The sequence below is a fragment of the Lactuca serriola genome, chromosome 5 (genome assembly GCF_051521515.1).
Source record: "Lactuca serriola cultivar US96UC23 chromosome 5, Lser_US96UC23_V15, whole genome shotgun sequence".
NCBI lineage: Eukaryota > Viridiplantae > Streptophyta > Magnoliopsida > Asterales > Asteraceae > Lactuca > Lactuca serriola.
The window spans coordinates 317,989,685-318,003,880 of record NC_136412.1 but is presented as its reverse complement, the minus strand read 5'-3'; the positions used below and the strand labels follow the sequence as shown (position 1 = coordinate 318,003,880).

Below are 14,196 nucleotides of genomic sequence, written 5' to 3'. Positions count from 1 at the left end.
ATATATGAAGCAACGCAGGAAGTTCGGCGTCGGAAACTAGCTACCGATCTTTATGTTTTAAATACAAAGCCGCAATCAAATATCGACCCGGAAAATCTAGCCACGTTTCTAAAAATCCAACAACAAGTTCGTGACAAGTATGGAAATTAGGTTTTAACATTTTAATTTTTATGTTTAATTTTCTATGTTTTTTTTAAGTCATTTAGGTTTAAATTTTTATGATTTTATGTTTTTTTTAGTAATTTAGGTTTGAACTTTTATGTTTTTATGTTTTTTTAGTAATTTAAGTTATGTAATGTGTTTTTATGTAATGTGAGATATTTATTTATGTTTATTAATTATTATTTTTATTTAATCTAAAAAAAAGATAAACAATGTTGAGTGAAAATCATTTTCAAGGGCTAGTAAACATGCAGTGGAGGTGATGTGATGCATATATGACATCACTTTTCTAGTGAATATGTAGTGACCACACTCCATAACCTAATTATTATTAATAGTGTTATTAATATTTGTTTGATTAAGTTATATTTTGAAATTGTCGAACTTTTTTTTATTAAGATTTAATTTTTGTTTTCGAAAAGATTTTGATAAAGCATTATATACATTAGGGCCGGTCCTGAAAAATGAAATATTCTTAAAGGCCCAGGACGAACAAGAAAAAAGGGCCTTATCTTTATTATAATTTTGTATTTTTAAATAAAAATATATAATGAAAAAAATTGGACTCTGTGCAGCTGTCCACTTTGCCCCCCTCTAAGCCCCCATGTTATACATTATAACGAGTGTTAGGCAATATTTGTATTTATTTGGTAAAACAAGTGGTTTGCTTATTAATATAAATATTTTATAAATGTACCATTTTGCTTATGGACCCTTAAAAGATCCTGAATGACGGAAAAACACCTTATAGCATGGTAAAATATTGAGTTTTGTTTAGTAGGGGTAGATGTTGACAAACATAGTATCTCACAAGAGGACCCTTGGGGTGTGACAAAAAGGGAACTTGTAAATGAGTGAAATAAAGGAACATTAAGTCAAAGTGAGTAGTAAGGCATATACATGAGTAAAATCCGGTAGAAGCATAAGAATTGAGAACATGCAAACGAGACAAACATACAGAATAGTAAGTTAATGTGGGCACTAAAACATATACAATAATAAATCATAATACACACATATGAGTAAGAAGCAAGTAGACTATAAAACAAAACATACAGTGGTCTATGCTACACATCTACCCTGATTCACACACTTTTATTTGAAGTCAAGGCCTCGGAAAGAGCAAGATCCATTGTCTTATAGTATCCTCCAACTTTCTTTTAGGACATCTCCTCCTCTATCCATCAATTGACATTAAATATAAGCTTCTTACCATCGTTGATGGTAGCCACTTTTAGACATATTCATACCACCTCACTCTTTATTCTTTTAATTTTTTGATGATTCACGACACTTCCAACAAATTTTTTAAAGCCGCATTTAATATCCTATCCAACAAAGTTTTACTGCAAGTTCACCTCAAAATCTTCATTTTTGCTACTTCCACCTTCACCTATTAGTCCTTGATTCAGATCAATACATTATGGGTTGCTTAACTGTTAACCTTGTAAAACCTCACTCCAGTTTCAACGGGACCTTCATGTCATACAAGACTCTCAAGGCTGCCTCCACTTTAACAAACCTATCTTTATGTGATGGGTGAGAACTACCTCCACACCCTCTCCTTTATGGATCATAGACCCTAAATACTTGAAGCTTTCCTTTGGAAGAATATCTTGTTTTTATATACTTATCTCTACTCCATCGTTCGCTTACTCGATGTATTTGCACCAAAGATACTATGTTGTAATAGTGTTAATCTGTAGCCCTTTTTCATCTCAAGTCAACCTCCATGTATTTGACTGTATTCAATTTAGTCATAGACTCAACCACCAACACAATTTGATCAACAAAAAAGCATACACCAAGGCGCTTCCCCTTGGATTTCTCATGATCTCTAATCAACCATGAAATTTCCTTAAATTCCAACATCAAAATCAAATTCGACAAAAGTGGTTCGAATATTATGTTTTTCAAACCGGTTTTCTTAAAACCAATTTTTATCCGATTTGTAACAGATTCAAAATGTCAGATGACCTTAAGATTCATAATAAAATGTTAGTAATGGAAGAGAAGTCACCTGATTGTGCCCCCAAAATTCCATCATAAGAAGGAATGTATTGTCCAAGAGGTACAGTGATAAACATGAAATCGACATTTATCAGGCACAATACGGAATATAACATAAATTCACATAAGACAGAAGAACTAAACCACCATAAAGACTATAGAAACGAAGACACTTCAACATCACCACCATGCTGATTATCAACCCTCATATAAGTTATAAAAAAATTAACATACTAGGTGCAAACACAGCCTTCTGTTTTCAAACTTTGCTTCTAGTTTCCCATTTTATGGACTTTTTAAAATTTTGCAAGATGGCGTAAAAAAGCACATATGTACTACTAAAATCCGATAATTTTCTTTTACAAATTCCCCTCATCTATTTTATCCTTGCATTTTTCGAAGCATTTTCCCAAGGGTCTTATCATTTTCGTTTATACATTTTAAACATCATTCATCCAAACATCACATTAACCAATGTTTAAAAAAAAGCCATTGTTAACCATTCAGTATAATAGATTTTATACATCATACATGACATGATCAAAGGGAAAAGTGACACCTCCAAGCCTAATATGCTCAAACTCGCCTAATATCCATACGAAGTTCTCTTCATCATTCTCATAAACTCATCCACGCTAACTTCTCCATCATCTGACCAATACCAAAAAAAAAAAAAAAAAAAAAAAAAATGTAAGGCTTTGTTTGTTACATGGGACTGGACTAGACAAACTTTCCAGGGTTATTTTCTATGATGAGAAGGGCATTTACATCTTTTTGCACAAACAAGAAACTTAAAGCAAGTGTCAGTATCTCTCTGTCCCACCTTTTTGGGTGGGTGGGACGAGAAACTGCAACTTTTTGTCTCATTCACATCAGTGTCAGTCCAGATGCAAAATACAATACACCCTGTTCTGTTTTGTTTTGTCCTGTCCCACATGTTCAGAGAGAAAAAGTAGAAAAACTCACGATCGCGGTCGGCTTCCTCCACCATCTCGTGTATCTCTGCATCGGTAAAATGTTCGCCCAATTCCTTAGCGATATTTTTAATGTCTGAAACCGATATCTTCCCCTGTATTTTTGCAAAAGAAACATTAATTTTTATTTTTTAATCAAAAAAATGTAAAAAAAAAAGAGGGTCAATAATATAGAAGGTTACATTTTTATCTTGGTCAATGATTTGGAATGCTTTTGTGAGCTCCTGTTTGCTGTCCCTCTCACCAATTTTAGCAGTCATCATATACACAAATTCATCAAAATCAATTGCACCACTTCCATCTTTGTCTACATCTGCTATCATTTGATTAATTTGCTGATAAATAAAAAGGATTGCAGAATAAGTAAAATTCTTGGAATCAAACTGATATGTGAAAATAAGTTATAAGAAATTGAAACACATAAATTAAGGGGAAAAAAAAAGAAGGAAATCATCGGGAGTTGGATGTTACCTCCTCTGTCATTTCAAATCCCAGAGCCCTGAAAAATGAGATTAAGTTAACATATCATTTGTATGCATAATCCTCTATCATAAGATCTTTGTTGTGTGTTATATGAAGGTCATATCATACCTCATTGCAACATTCAACTCCTTAGCATCAATGGTGCCTATTGTTTGAAAGAGAAAACAACCACACAAGTCAAATCATATTCACTCAGGATGTATTTTTAAGCATCTTTTAGCATATGTTTTCATTCCCTTTTAGCATTGCATTATATAAGATTTTGGGTTAACAACATACCAGAGCCATCAGTATCAAAGAGCTCAAAAGCTTCTTTGATCTCTTGCTTTTTCTGCTGAGTTAACCCATGATGACGTCCTCTGGGCTTCTCTCTCCTTGATGTTTCTCCATACACACCCTGACAACCCAAATCCAAAGCAAGAATGAGAGTAATTCATGGAAAAAAGGAATGAGTACATTTGACAGATAAATCTACAGCTGCATGTAAATATACAAAAGATCAAGAACAAGCCCTAAACCTCCGTTTTCATTTTGCTATGACAGTATCTGTTACATAGTGCAATTAAAGATTCAAACAGAAGCCCACAGGATCCATATATTCCGACTGTTTTGACTTATGATCATACTAGTATCACTTTGTCCACAAATCAACAAGCCCTAAAATTCCATTTTTACTACCCTTGTTCGCTAAATCACCAGAAAATACCAATAGTAGCATCTTCCCTATATGCTAAACCCAGATTCTTCAATTTCCAAGAAACCCTCAATCTCAAATTGGTCGATGGTGAAGCAAAGATCGAACAAAAAGTTCTTTTGGTGTCGTATGATTGCACAAAATTAAGCAAGTGTTTAACATATACGGGTAAGATTAAAAGATTTGAGATACAGTTGCATACGAAGTTCTGAACACTCACCATTTGCACCTAAATCTGGAGGTCTTTCGTCAAAAACAGCTTCTTTATCGCTCCTCAATCGTCTACGCGTGGAACGAGTTTGCTAGACGGAGGATCAGATTCAAAGCAAAAAGACAACCATAAGTATTAATTTGAAATTCGTAATTTTCAATTGGGTCCCTCTAATATATCTCTAAGCTGCAAGATGGCCTTCGAGTGTTTAGTAATGTCACTTACACCCCTTTGAATCTTCATGGTTTTCTTAATTATATATTTTCAAAGAAAAAAATAAAAAATTGCTAATTAAATATTTTACTTTTACAATCATATCATGTATCTAAGGGGGTGTTTGGCTTAGCTTTTCAAACCCCAAAAGTCATTTTTGAAAAAGTTACAAAAAGTCAGGATTTCCTGACTTTTCCAAAAAGTTCATTTTCCTTGTGTAAAAAACTTCAAAAATGACTTTTAAAACTAGTTTGCCAAACATCTTTTGATTTTTTTCTTTTCCAAAAAGAACTTTTGGCTATAAAAAGCTAAGCCAAACACCCCCTAATTATAAATTATATCATATGGCATGGTTTTCTACACAAACAATTTTTTATTTAACTATAAATTTTTATCCGGTCTAAATGGTTAATTGATTTGATGTCTAGGTTCTTAAGGTCATTAACAATACTTATCACTAACCATTATACTAGTGAGTATCACTCATCCTCACATCCTACCACTAAAACCATAGGATACCTACCACTAATACACTACCCCATATCAGTTTTTTTAATTAAATTTAATTCAAAAATACAATAAACACATATATCTTTAAACTAGGCTTTCATTAAATTTTTAAAAAAAAAACATTACATTAACTTAAAAAAAAACACAATTTAAAATAAAATAGAAGAAAACATAAAAAAAAAAAAAAAAAAAAAAAAAAAATCAAACACAAACAACTACCCTTAATCTTATTTTCTTAAAAAAACAATGTTATTCCATTTTGGGGAATTCTTCAACTTTTGACAAAGCTTTGAGATGTGTAAAACGTTTGTGGTTTGTGTTTTCATATTGATCCATAGCCACATCAATCGGATCGATATCGCCTCCATGTATATTATTTATAACAAAGTTGTAAATTCCATTGAACCCGCAATAATTTACCCTCATATCATGCAACTTCAAACATATTTCATCGGGATTTTGACTTGTAGAACTCATTAAACCATAGAAAACGCTTTGAACTGTTCCCCAAAAATCTCTAGAGGTTTGACTATCTTCGTCTTCGGAAACCGACACTCATGCTAGTGTTAACTTCTCTTCTTCCTCTTCAACAAATTCATCCTTTGGGGAGCCATGTTTTTTGAAAGAACAACACAGATGTATGAATGTGAATAGAAAGAGAAAAGAATTATGTGACATATAAGGTTTGTAGTGGTATTTATATAGATAAAAATTAATTAAAAATAAATAATAAAATAGTCATTGAAAGAAAAGGTCAAATGGTCAAAAATGATTTAAACATGATTAACCATTGTAATCCGTGGTTGACATTACCATCGAGCACGGCCACGAAGGTCCGGACTGGTGTGCATGAACCACGGCCATAACCACCTAGACCACTTAACCCTCCATGGTATGTGTTGCAGATGGCCTAACAACTTAAAAATACTTGTTCAAAATATGTCGGTGCACATAATAGAAAAGAAAGCGATTTGTACGAAATATTTGACATCCATACATAATAATAATATGTTTTTATACATATCGTGCAACTCCTCTAAAAATAATTTGTTGTGTTTGCATAAAAAATGTTGTATACAAATCATTTCCCTAATAAAAATGATCTATAAGTTCGACCGATTAGTCAATATTTTTAAAGAAAGATTGGTTCACATAAGAGATGAAAACCAAAAAACAAAACCACACTATTCGGATATTCGAGCTAAAAAAAAGTTTGCTAACGATATCTAGAATTTTAAAAATACAATATGACGGAATCAATATAGTCTAATATAATAACAATAAAAAAAATACATATCTTCGCACCAACAACCATATTTTTTAAAAAGATATTTAAAAAGCCCGGGTTTAAAACATTTTACATAAATGACCAAATTGGAAATTTGCATTTTCGAATTAGACATGGATTCTCTATCTTATTTTTTTTATGACAAAATATAAATTTTAAACACATTGATAAAAAAAGTTAGTTGGGTGAGTATCCAGAAGAAAAATATAATAGTAATTTGAGAGTAACTTAAAAAAAAATAAAAAAATAATAAAAAAAAAAAAAAAACTAACGCTTTAAAAATCAAAGGGCTTTGTAGCCTAGTGGTATCAGGTGTTATCTTTCTTTCTTGATGTCGAGGGTTCAAGTCTGGTTATGAACGTAGGTTAAATTTAAAGAGTAGTTTAGGAGTAGAATATATTTGTTGTTCAAAAAAAAAAAAAAAAAAACTAACCATTAAAATTTCATATTCATATTCATATTTCATGTGTTGATACTTAACTAGTGATCATTGGTCATGCAATTTCTGCTCATATTCATCTCATGCCTTAAAATTTCATATTCATATTCATGTGTGTCAATTTATCTATTCTGAATATTTCAAATTTCATTTCATTTCACATTTTGACAACACTTGTTCATGAAACAAATTAGGGTTTGAGGGAAAATGACTTCCATGAACCTTTTGTTGAAAAATCTACCTAAAGCAAAATCTGCTTTGTATTCGGATGATCAAAGTACAAGTTTATAATATTAGGAGGTAATGAAAGTAGGATGCCATAATTAACATGAAAATACATTGCTATTTCTTGTTGGAGTGATTGTTGTAAAAGGAGAAAGGTCTGAACATTAAATGATAGGACTTTTGATTGATTACTATAAGATCTTACACTAAAAGTTAGTGACAAAATGTGTAAGCTTTATATAAGTATTGATTATGACTTTCTTTCTTTTTCAAATCATATTTGACCTTTTTGGTAATCTTTTTTAAACAAGGTAGTGAAAAAAAATGTTTTTCCTACAAAAACTCTCAGAAGCTCATGGCCAAATAGATCTTACTTATGCATTCTCATATTATCACCTTATCAGTGGGACAAAAATGTAAGATTACAAATACTTAAACATATTAGGTCTCAAACTATCTTGATTTTTCCATTTATGAAAAATTTACTTTTTTCCCATTTAAAGTAACCAAGAAGACATCAAAAAGTGGAATGTCTTCTCTCATTGCACAAAAACAAAGTAACTACAAATCAGAACACGTGTCAGGAATCATTTACATCTAAAATTTATATTTTAAAACACCATGAATAACAAATCATCAACCTCTATAAAAACAAACAAAACACACACAAAAAGAAAAAAATAGAAACATCAAAATAAATCTAACACTATGAATAACAAATCATCAAGCTCTATAAATAACAACCATCATCAACATTATTTGAGAGTTGATATGTCTGAATTCCATTAAATTATTTACCAAAAGCTCTGTTTTCTTGGGCTAAACGTCGACCTGTAATCAGTAAAATATAAATTTTTTTAAAATTTTAGGGTTATATTCAATGATAATAAGAAGGGCATTCTCGTCTTTTGCACAGACAGAGATCGAAATTCGAAAGCGAGTCCCTTTCTTTTTGTACCTTTTTCTTATTTGGAACTTATAATTAATATATTTCACTAATATTATATTATAATTATAATTAATAGCTGGAAATAGTACCATGATCATTAAGTAATAATGATTATGAATAAATCAATCACTGCCAAATCCTTCATAACTCAAGCCTTCTGATATAGTGTCCAACCTTTTACCGTCTCCTGACAAGTGATTTTTTTTTTATTTTTTTTTATTTTATGTTTTTAAATATATTTATATTTTTTTAAATTCCAAAAAATCATAAACAATACCTTGTTGGATGCCTCCATTCCCATGAGAATTCAAGAAGTCTGTGTCAGGTGCTAGGTAGGGTGACTTGGTATAATTGTCCAATATATCTGAAACAAAATGTCATATACTATTATTATAGTATTTGACAAATCCTAGGTTTTTTTTTCTAAGTAGAATGTCATAATAATAATAATAATAGAAGTACCTGAACTAATGGAGAAGTCTGCTGTCAAATCTGATAGGCTAAAGCTTCTTGGGATTTGTCCCAAAAATCCAAAAGATGATGAATCCATTGATTCATTCACAATAACATGTTTTGGATTGGATTCTTCAGTAATAAATGAAGGAATAGGTACATGTACATCTGTCATTACAGAGTGTCTTTCTTCAACATTATTTGAAGGATTATACAGAAAAGAAGATGCATCTGTATACCCAGATTCTGATTTCATTCCTTGCATAATTCCCATATTTGAATTCTGAGTCATCAGTACAGACAGTTGACCAACAGTTGACTGCTGCATGTTCATGTTCTCTAGCTTCATACCTTGTTGTGTTTGTGTATTATTATTATTATTAGTAGTAGTATTATTATCTTGGGAATAGCATGAAGGATTTTGGTGCACTGTAAGTGTAAAACAAAGATGATGTGTTAATATTATGAAATTATATCATAAAAAAATATAAATTTCAAAAAAAAAAAAAAGGGTTACATAGAGGAAGATGAGATCCGTTGGAGACAGGGACTGAAGTTGACATTTGATGCATGAGGTCAGCTTGTGTTTGGAGTAATTTATTGAATTTCATTATTTGATCTTTTACTATTAATCTCAGGTGATAAGCTTTGAAAAAATCTTGATTTTCTTCTTCGAGTTTCTGCCAAACTGTAACATGAAAAATGTGTTATATGAAGAAATCAAAATGTGGAAATTTGTAGAAAGATTAAAAGATGATGACTATGTATTTAGTATATACCAAGTTCAGTGAAACTAGGTTCTATTTTGGCTTGATGTAGTAGTGTGCTAACAACTTCCTTTTGGCTCATATAAAGCTGGAGACATCTTTCTATAAGATTTTGTACCTGATAATAAATATCAAATGAGAAAAGTCATTGGAAACAATAACAAAAGCAACACTTACAAATAACATTTATTCCATTTCACTAGTTATCCATCTAACTAGGTAAAAATCTCCACTCAAAGATGAAAAATTACTATTGTATCCTCCCACCATTATGAAGTCACAGCAATTGCTTAAAAACAGATTCAAAGCTCAAGAGCATACCAGTTGTAAATCTTGAGGTGAAACCTTTTTGACTTCTCCACTAGACATCTTTCTTCTATATTGCAGCTAGATAAGTTTCTGTGGTAAGAACTAAGGGTTGTTGACGTTGATGCTCAACTTTGCTAATGGACACCTGATAACAGCTTTAACTGAAAAGAGTATTGAAGCCAATTACATTATTAGATAAGAAGTGCACTTTGAATCTCAAATAATGGATAAGAAGTGCTCTGAAAAGAGTATTGAGATCCCAAATTTATGTTGACTTCAAATCTTCTAAAAGCATTGGAAACTACAGTAAACCTAAGATCAATTTCAATGATATGCATGATCCTTTTTCTTACAGAAAAACACCAAGGGGGTAAGAGAAGTAATTGTATAAATTAACAACATATAGCACAATATGTAAATGAACTCAGATTCATAATAAATTAAGGCCAAAGCATGAAATTTGATATTTACCCTGTTCCTTACAACATTGATACATCAAATTCTAGGGTTTAATGATCCACTCCAAAATTACAATAAGAAACATAATCACAGCAACAACATCAACTAGCAGCAGGGAAATTAAGCTCCTATGAAGATCATATCAAAAAAATTGATGTGATCCATTAATAAGAAAATTATGGATAAGAACACACAGAGTTGCTGTTGTTGTTTGCATGCGATCAGCAGAAAGAACCGACAACTACATCAGATAAGGGGATTTTTTTGCTTGAGATCGATCAAATTACCTCAGTAACGCCAATTTGTGTAGCGTTTGTTAGTGGAATTCGCTCCTTTTGTTTCGATCTTTTCCAAGAAACCTTCCTAAAAGCCTTTTGCAGAAGAACTTCTGCATTAAAATAAAGAGGGAAAGGGTTTTACGTTTGTTTGTTTTTGGGCTTTTGGCGTTATGTTTGGATAAAGTCGTAAAATAAGCGAATAACTTCTTGAAGGTGTATTTTACTATTTTCAAAAAAGAAAATATCATATATTCATATGATTAGAATTAGATTAAAATTTTATTCTTCTCATTTTTCTAATTAATATTCTTGTTTAAACTATTTACAAAATATATCATTGAAAATAAACAAAATATACTAATGATCTCTACAATACATAATATAATTAGTTTATTATTAGTTGTTGACTTTAAAATGATTTACTTGCAAAATTGTTTATATTGCCATATTAAATCAAGATATTATTAAATACGTAGTAACTTGGAAAGTCAAAATGCTTTAACTAAATAACTAAAATAAACAAACCGAAAGATATGTCGCTATTTATGAATTTTATTCTCAGAAATTATATTATATCCTTTTATATAGTAGTAATCGTTGTTTGTGGATGCTAATTATTTTCTTCATTTTCTGTTTCATTTTGCCTTATGTGGTTAATTGTTTTTTATATGTATTTCTACATAAAATTTGTAATTTTTTAATGGGGATCTGAGATGTTGTATTCAATTTTGTGCTCAACTTTTAAGTTTCTCAAATTAGTTGTGTTCAATTTTGTGCTCAACTTTAATAATCAAAACCCAACCCTAAATATGGTTATCTCAAGAAGCTCATACCCAAAAATTATACGATCCAAAAATTCCTTCAATTTACAATTTACTGCTTTTTGGTTTGAAGTCAAATGTAACCTAATCACATAACTCAAACCTATAAAACCTAATAAAATGATGGCTCTAGTCTAAATTAAAATTTTTATTTATTAGGCCGCATCTCTTATATCTTAAATACACTTAATGGTTATGTATTGACCTAACTTTCTTTTACCTTAAATATGACTATATTTTTTTTAAATACTTATTAACTAATTTTTTGATATATATTAGTTGTGAGACTCATGTATTATATGAGTTAATTTAAAAAAAAAAGTTAAATATAAAGGTTATATTTAAAAACTTTGAATTTATAAGAAAATAAGAAAAATAAAGAATTATTATAATATAAATATTTTTTATTTTTTAAATTTAAATAAAAAACTAATAAGCTTTAAATTTAAGAATTTTTAAATTAAAAGGTAAATTCATTAATGAAATTGATATCTATTTATTAGTACATTTATTACAATTATTATATTAAAATATCATATGAAATTTAATAAAATAGAAAAACTCATAAAACTAACATGTGGAAAAAAAAATAATTCAAAATAACCATGACATTTGACAAATTGAATGAGAATGTGACAAGTGGTAAAAAACAATCATTTATTAGAGAGGATTTTGTTTTTATCATTTTTTATTTTATTTAATTTAACGATTCGTTTGTTGACCTAATTAGTTTTTTTACAGCGTTTACATAGTTAATATGTTCTTCCATTTGATTTAATTTTACGTTGTATGTAATTTCACGTTTCGCCAATGTTTCTAGCTATCATTTCCTTCTTCACCGTTAAAGATGTGGTTGTGATTTTTCTGAATATGAATTTGGCTTTTCTTTCCCACTTTCATTGCATCACCAACATGCATTATGTATATATTTTCAAAATTAAAAAACATAAGTTTTTGATCTATGGAGGCAACAGGCAGACAAAATAAATTGATCGTATGAAAAGTAAATTAAAAAATATAAGCTATGTTCAATTGAATAGTTTGTTACAATGATTGTTTAAGCTCTTTTATAAGCCATTAGATTATTAGAATTTGATACGAGGATTTAGTTTTTCGACAATCCCCTTGAATGAAAACAAAATCAACAATATATTTTTGTTTTGGCAAAGTTTTAATCGAGGAAGTGTAATGTAGTAAGGAAGTGTAATGTTTTATTCTTTAGTAATAGTGATACAAACGTTACATTGCATACAAGGTGTTTGAGAAAATTCTTAAGTGAGTTCTTAACAACTAATATATTAAATCATCTTTACATTAGCTTGATTAATAGTCTAATATTTTCTTGTGTTTGACATTAGCTTGACATTTATGCATGTAGGCCATCTGTTGATTTATTAATCCATAAGACCATAACTAATTAATCTCAAGTTTCATGTATGCCATCTGTTGATTTGTTAATCCATAAGATCATAACTAATTAATCTTAAGTTTTATGTTTTATGTATGTATGTCATAAGCTAATGAATGAATTTTATGCTACAATGTCATCTTTATGTATGTATGTACTTTGCTATTACTATTTCACTCTTGTATGAATTTTACCAATTATCATGTTGTAGCACAAACCAATTTCAAATGTTGCTATCTATTCTGTTGTATCTAGGCTTCTTGTTGTTGGTGATTAAGCATGTGTTGTACTATTTGAAGTTGATACTTGATACCTGATGTTGAATGTTTGATTATGTAAAACATCTCATAAAATTTTATATTTGCAAAAAAAAAAAAAAAAAAAAAAGGTTAGCAATGTTATAGAATGTAATTGACTTTTTTATATATTAACTAATGTAGGACAAAAATTAAAAAAATATATTTTTCTTTTCATTTTCTTCCAACTCGATAAAACAACTAATTATTTTTTTTCGCCGTGGTCAACCCTTGAACCACACGGTCTTTGGTATGGACATGGTTATGTGGCGGTTAGGAAATGTAAGTACTTTACTCTTATATATTGACAAAAACAAAATGCACTGCATATATTAGTAAAAATAACAAAATACGTTGCTAAATATTCAACTAATCTTTGTGATTAAAATAATGTATAGAATAATCGTAAAGTTATACATTATATATACATTTAATATACAGAATTCCTGTTAAAATTTATTCTATTAACATTCCCACCCATGTCCATTCCAACGATTCACTATTCCATTCTTACATTACTGTCATTTTTAATTTGTCATACAACAATGCAATATTATCATTATTATTATTATTGTGTGTTTTTTTCCACTCTATTCAATTTTTTATTACATTGTACAAAATCAAGATTTTATCAAATATCTACGCATATAATCACACATATAATCGGATATCCATACAATTGTTTATATTTATTTTAATTAGTCATTATAAACTTACTTACACAACATCTATCTTTGTATATTAATATTTTTTTTGGAAATATTTAATTAGTCGTTATGATTTGGAACCACCAAAAATATTTTTTTTTCTTAACCGCGGTTTCTACGGGTTTAAACCTAATAAATAATATAATGATTAAGATTAGGATATATTAGAGTATGGTTTAATAGTATACAACAACACCCTAAAATGATTATATCAAGCTTAAATGGAAGAACTACCTCAATTGTTTGAAAGAATACCAAACACCTCCAAAAACTTCTAGCTTCGATATTTCTCTCGTTTTTTTTTATATATATATAATCATTTCTTGCTATTCCGGTGGGCATTCCACACGATTTCTCGAGATCCATACTTAGAGAATCTCTGATGCATAAGCCTTTATAAATATTTATTGTATTTGCTAACTAGATTTTCCACTAACAATTTGATAAGAAAATTGAAAAAACTTTTACTCCAACACATAAGTTTGTATAAAGCTTTTTAATGACTTATTAGATAAAAAAACTTTTGTTTAAAAATCTTTT

The 14,196-nt window shown here is 29.6% G+C and overlaps 2 protein-coding genes across 3 annotated transcripts; both read right to left on the bottom strand.

Annotated features, from left to right (window-relative positions):
* Positions 1 to 2,649: 2,649 nt before the first annotated feature.
* LOC145055035 (caltractin-like) lies at positions 2,650 to 4,668 on the bottom strand. The gene is made up of 7 exons (XM_079003319.1): positions 4,544 to 4,668; positions 3,909 to 4,026; positions 3,738 to 3,774; positions 3,618 to 3,645; positions 3,329 to 3,481; positions 3,139 to 3,241; positions 2,650 to 2,823 (listed from the first exon to the last, which is right to left on the bottom strand). Exons 1-7 carry the CDS (start codon positions 4,544 to 4,546, stop codon positions 2,759 to 2,761), a joined length of 507 nt encoding a protein of 168 aa, XP_078859445.1. The 5' UTR covers positions 4,547 to 4,668; the 3' UTR covers positions 2,650 to 2,758.
* Positions 4,669 to 7,726: 3,058 nt separating this feature from the next.
* Positions 7,727 to 10,592, bottom strand: LOC145055034 (histidine-tRNA ligase). Of its 2 annotated transcripts, XM_079003317.1 has the most exons (8): positions 10,434 to 10,592; positions 9,700 to 9,848; positions 9,391 to 9,496; positions 9,129 to 9,299; positions 8,621 to 9,040; positions 8,436 to 8,522; positions 8,248 to 8,345; positions 7,727 to 8,040 (listed from the first exon to the last, which is right to left on the bottom strand). In XM_079003317.1, exons 2-7 carry the CDS (start codon positions 9,745 to 9,747, stop codon positions 8,281 to 8,283), a joined length of 897 nt encoding a protein of 298 aa, XP_078859443.1. In that variant the 5' UTR covers positions 9,748 to 9,848; positions 10,434 to 10,592; the 3' UTR covers positions 7,727 to 8,040; positions 8,248 to 8,280. The 2 variants fall into 2 exon arrangements, with proteins under 2 accessions (XP_078859443.1, XP_078859444.1); XM_079003318.1 differs by lacking the exon at positions 8,248 to 8,345.
* Positions 10,593 to 14,196: the final 3,604 nt, after the last annotated feature.

Bases quoted from the DNA above. Each gene is read 5' to 3' on its own strand.
- LOC145055035 (XM_079003319.1), bottom strand. The intron at 3,646-3,737 runs GTATGATATGAC...CTCATTTTTCAG, and splicing joins GAGTTGAATGTTGCAATGAG to GGCTCTGGGATTTGAAATGA. The intron at 3,242-3,328 runs GTAACCTTCTAT...GCAAAAATACAG, and splicing joins TCATTGACCAAGATAAAAAT to GGGAAGATATCGGTTTCAGA.
- LOC145055034 (XM_079003317.1), bottom strand. From the start codon at position 9,747: ATGTCTAGTGGAGAAGTCAAAAAGGTTTCACCTCAAGATTTACAACTG. The intron at 9,497-9,699 runs GTATGCTCTTGA...ATTTATTATCAG, and splicing joins CACCTCAAGATTTACAACTG to GTACAAAATCTTATAGAAAG. The intron at 8,523-8,620 runs GTACTTCTATTA...ATTTTGTTTCAG, and splicing joins AGACTTCTCCATTAGTTCAG to ATATATTGGACAATTATACC.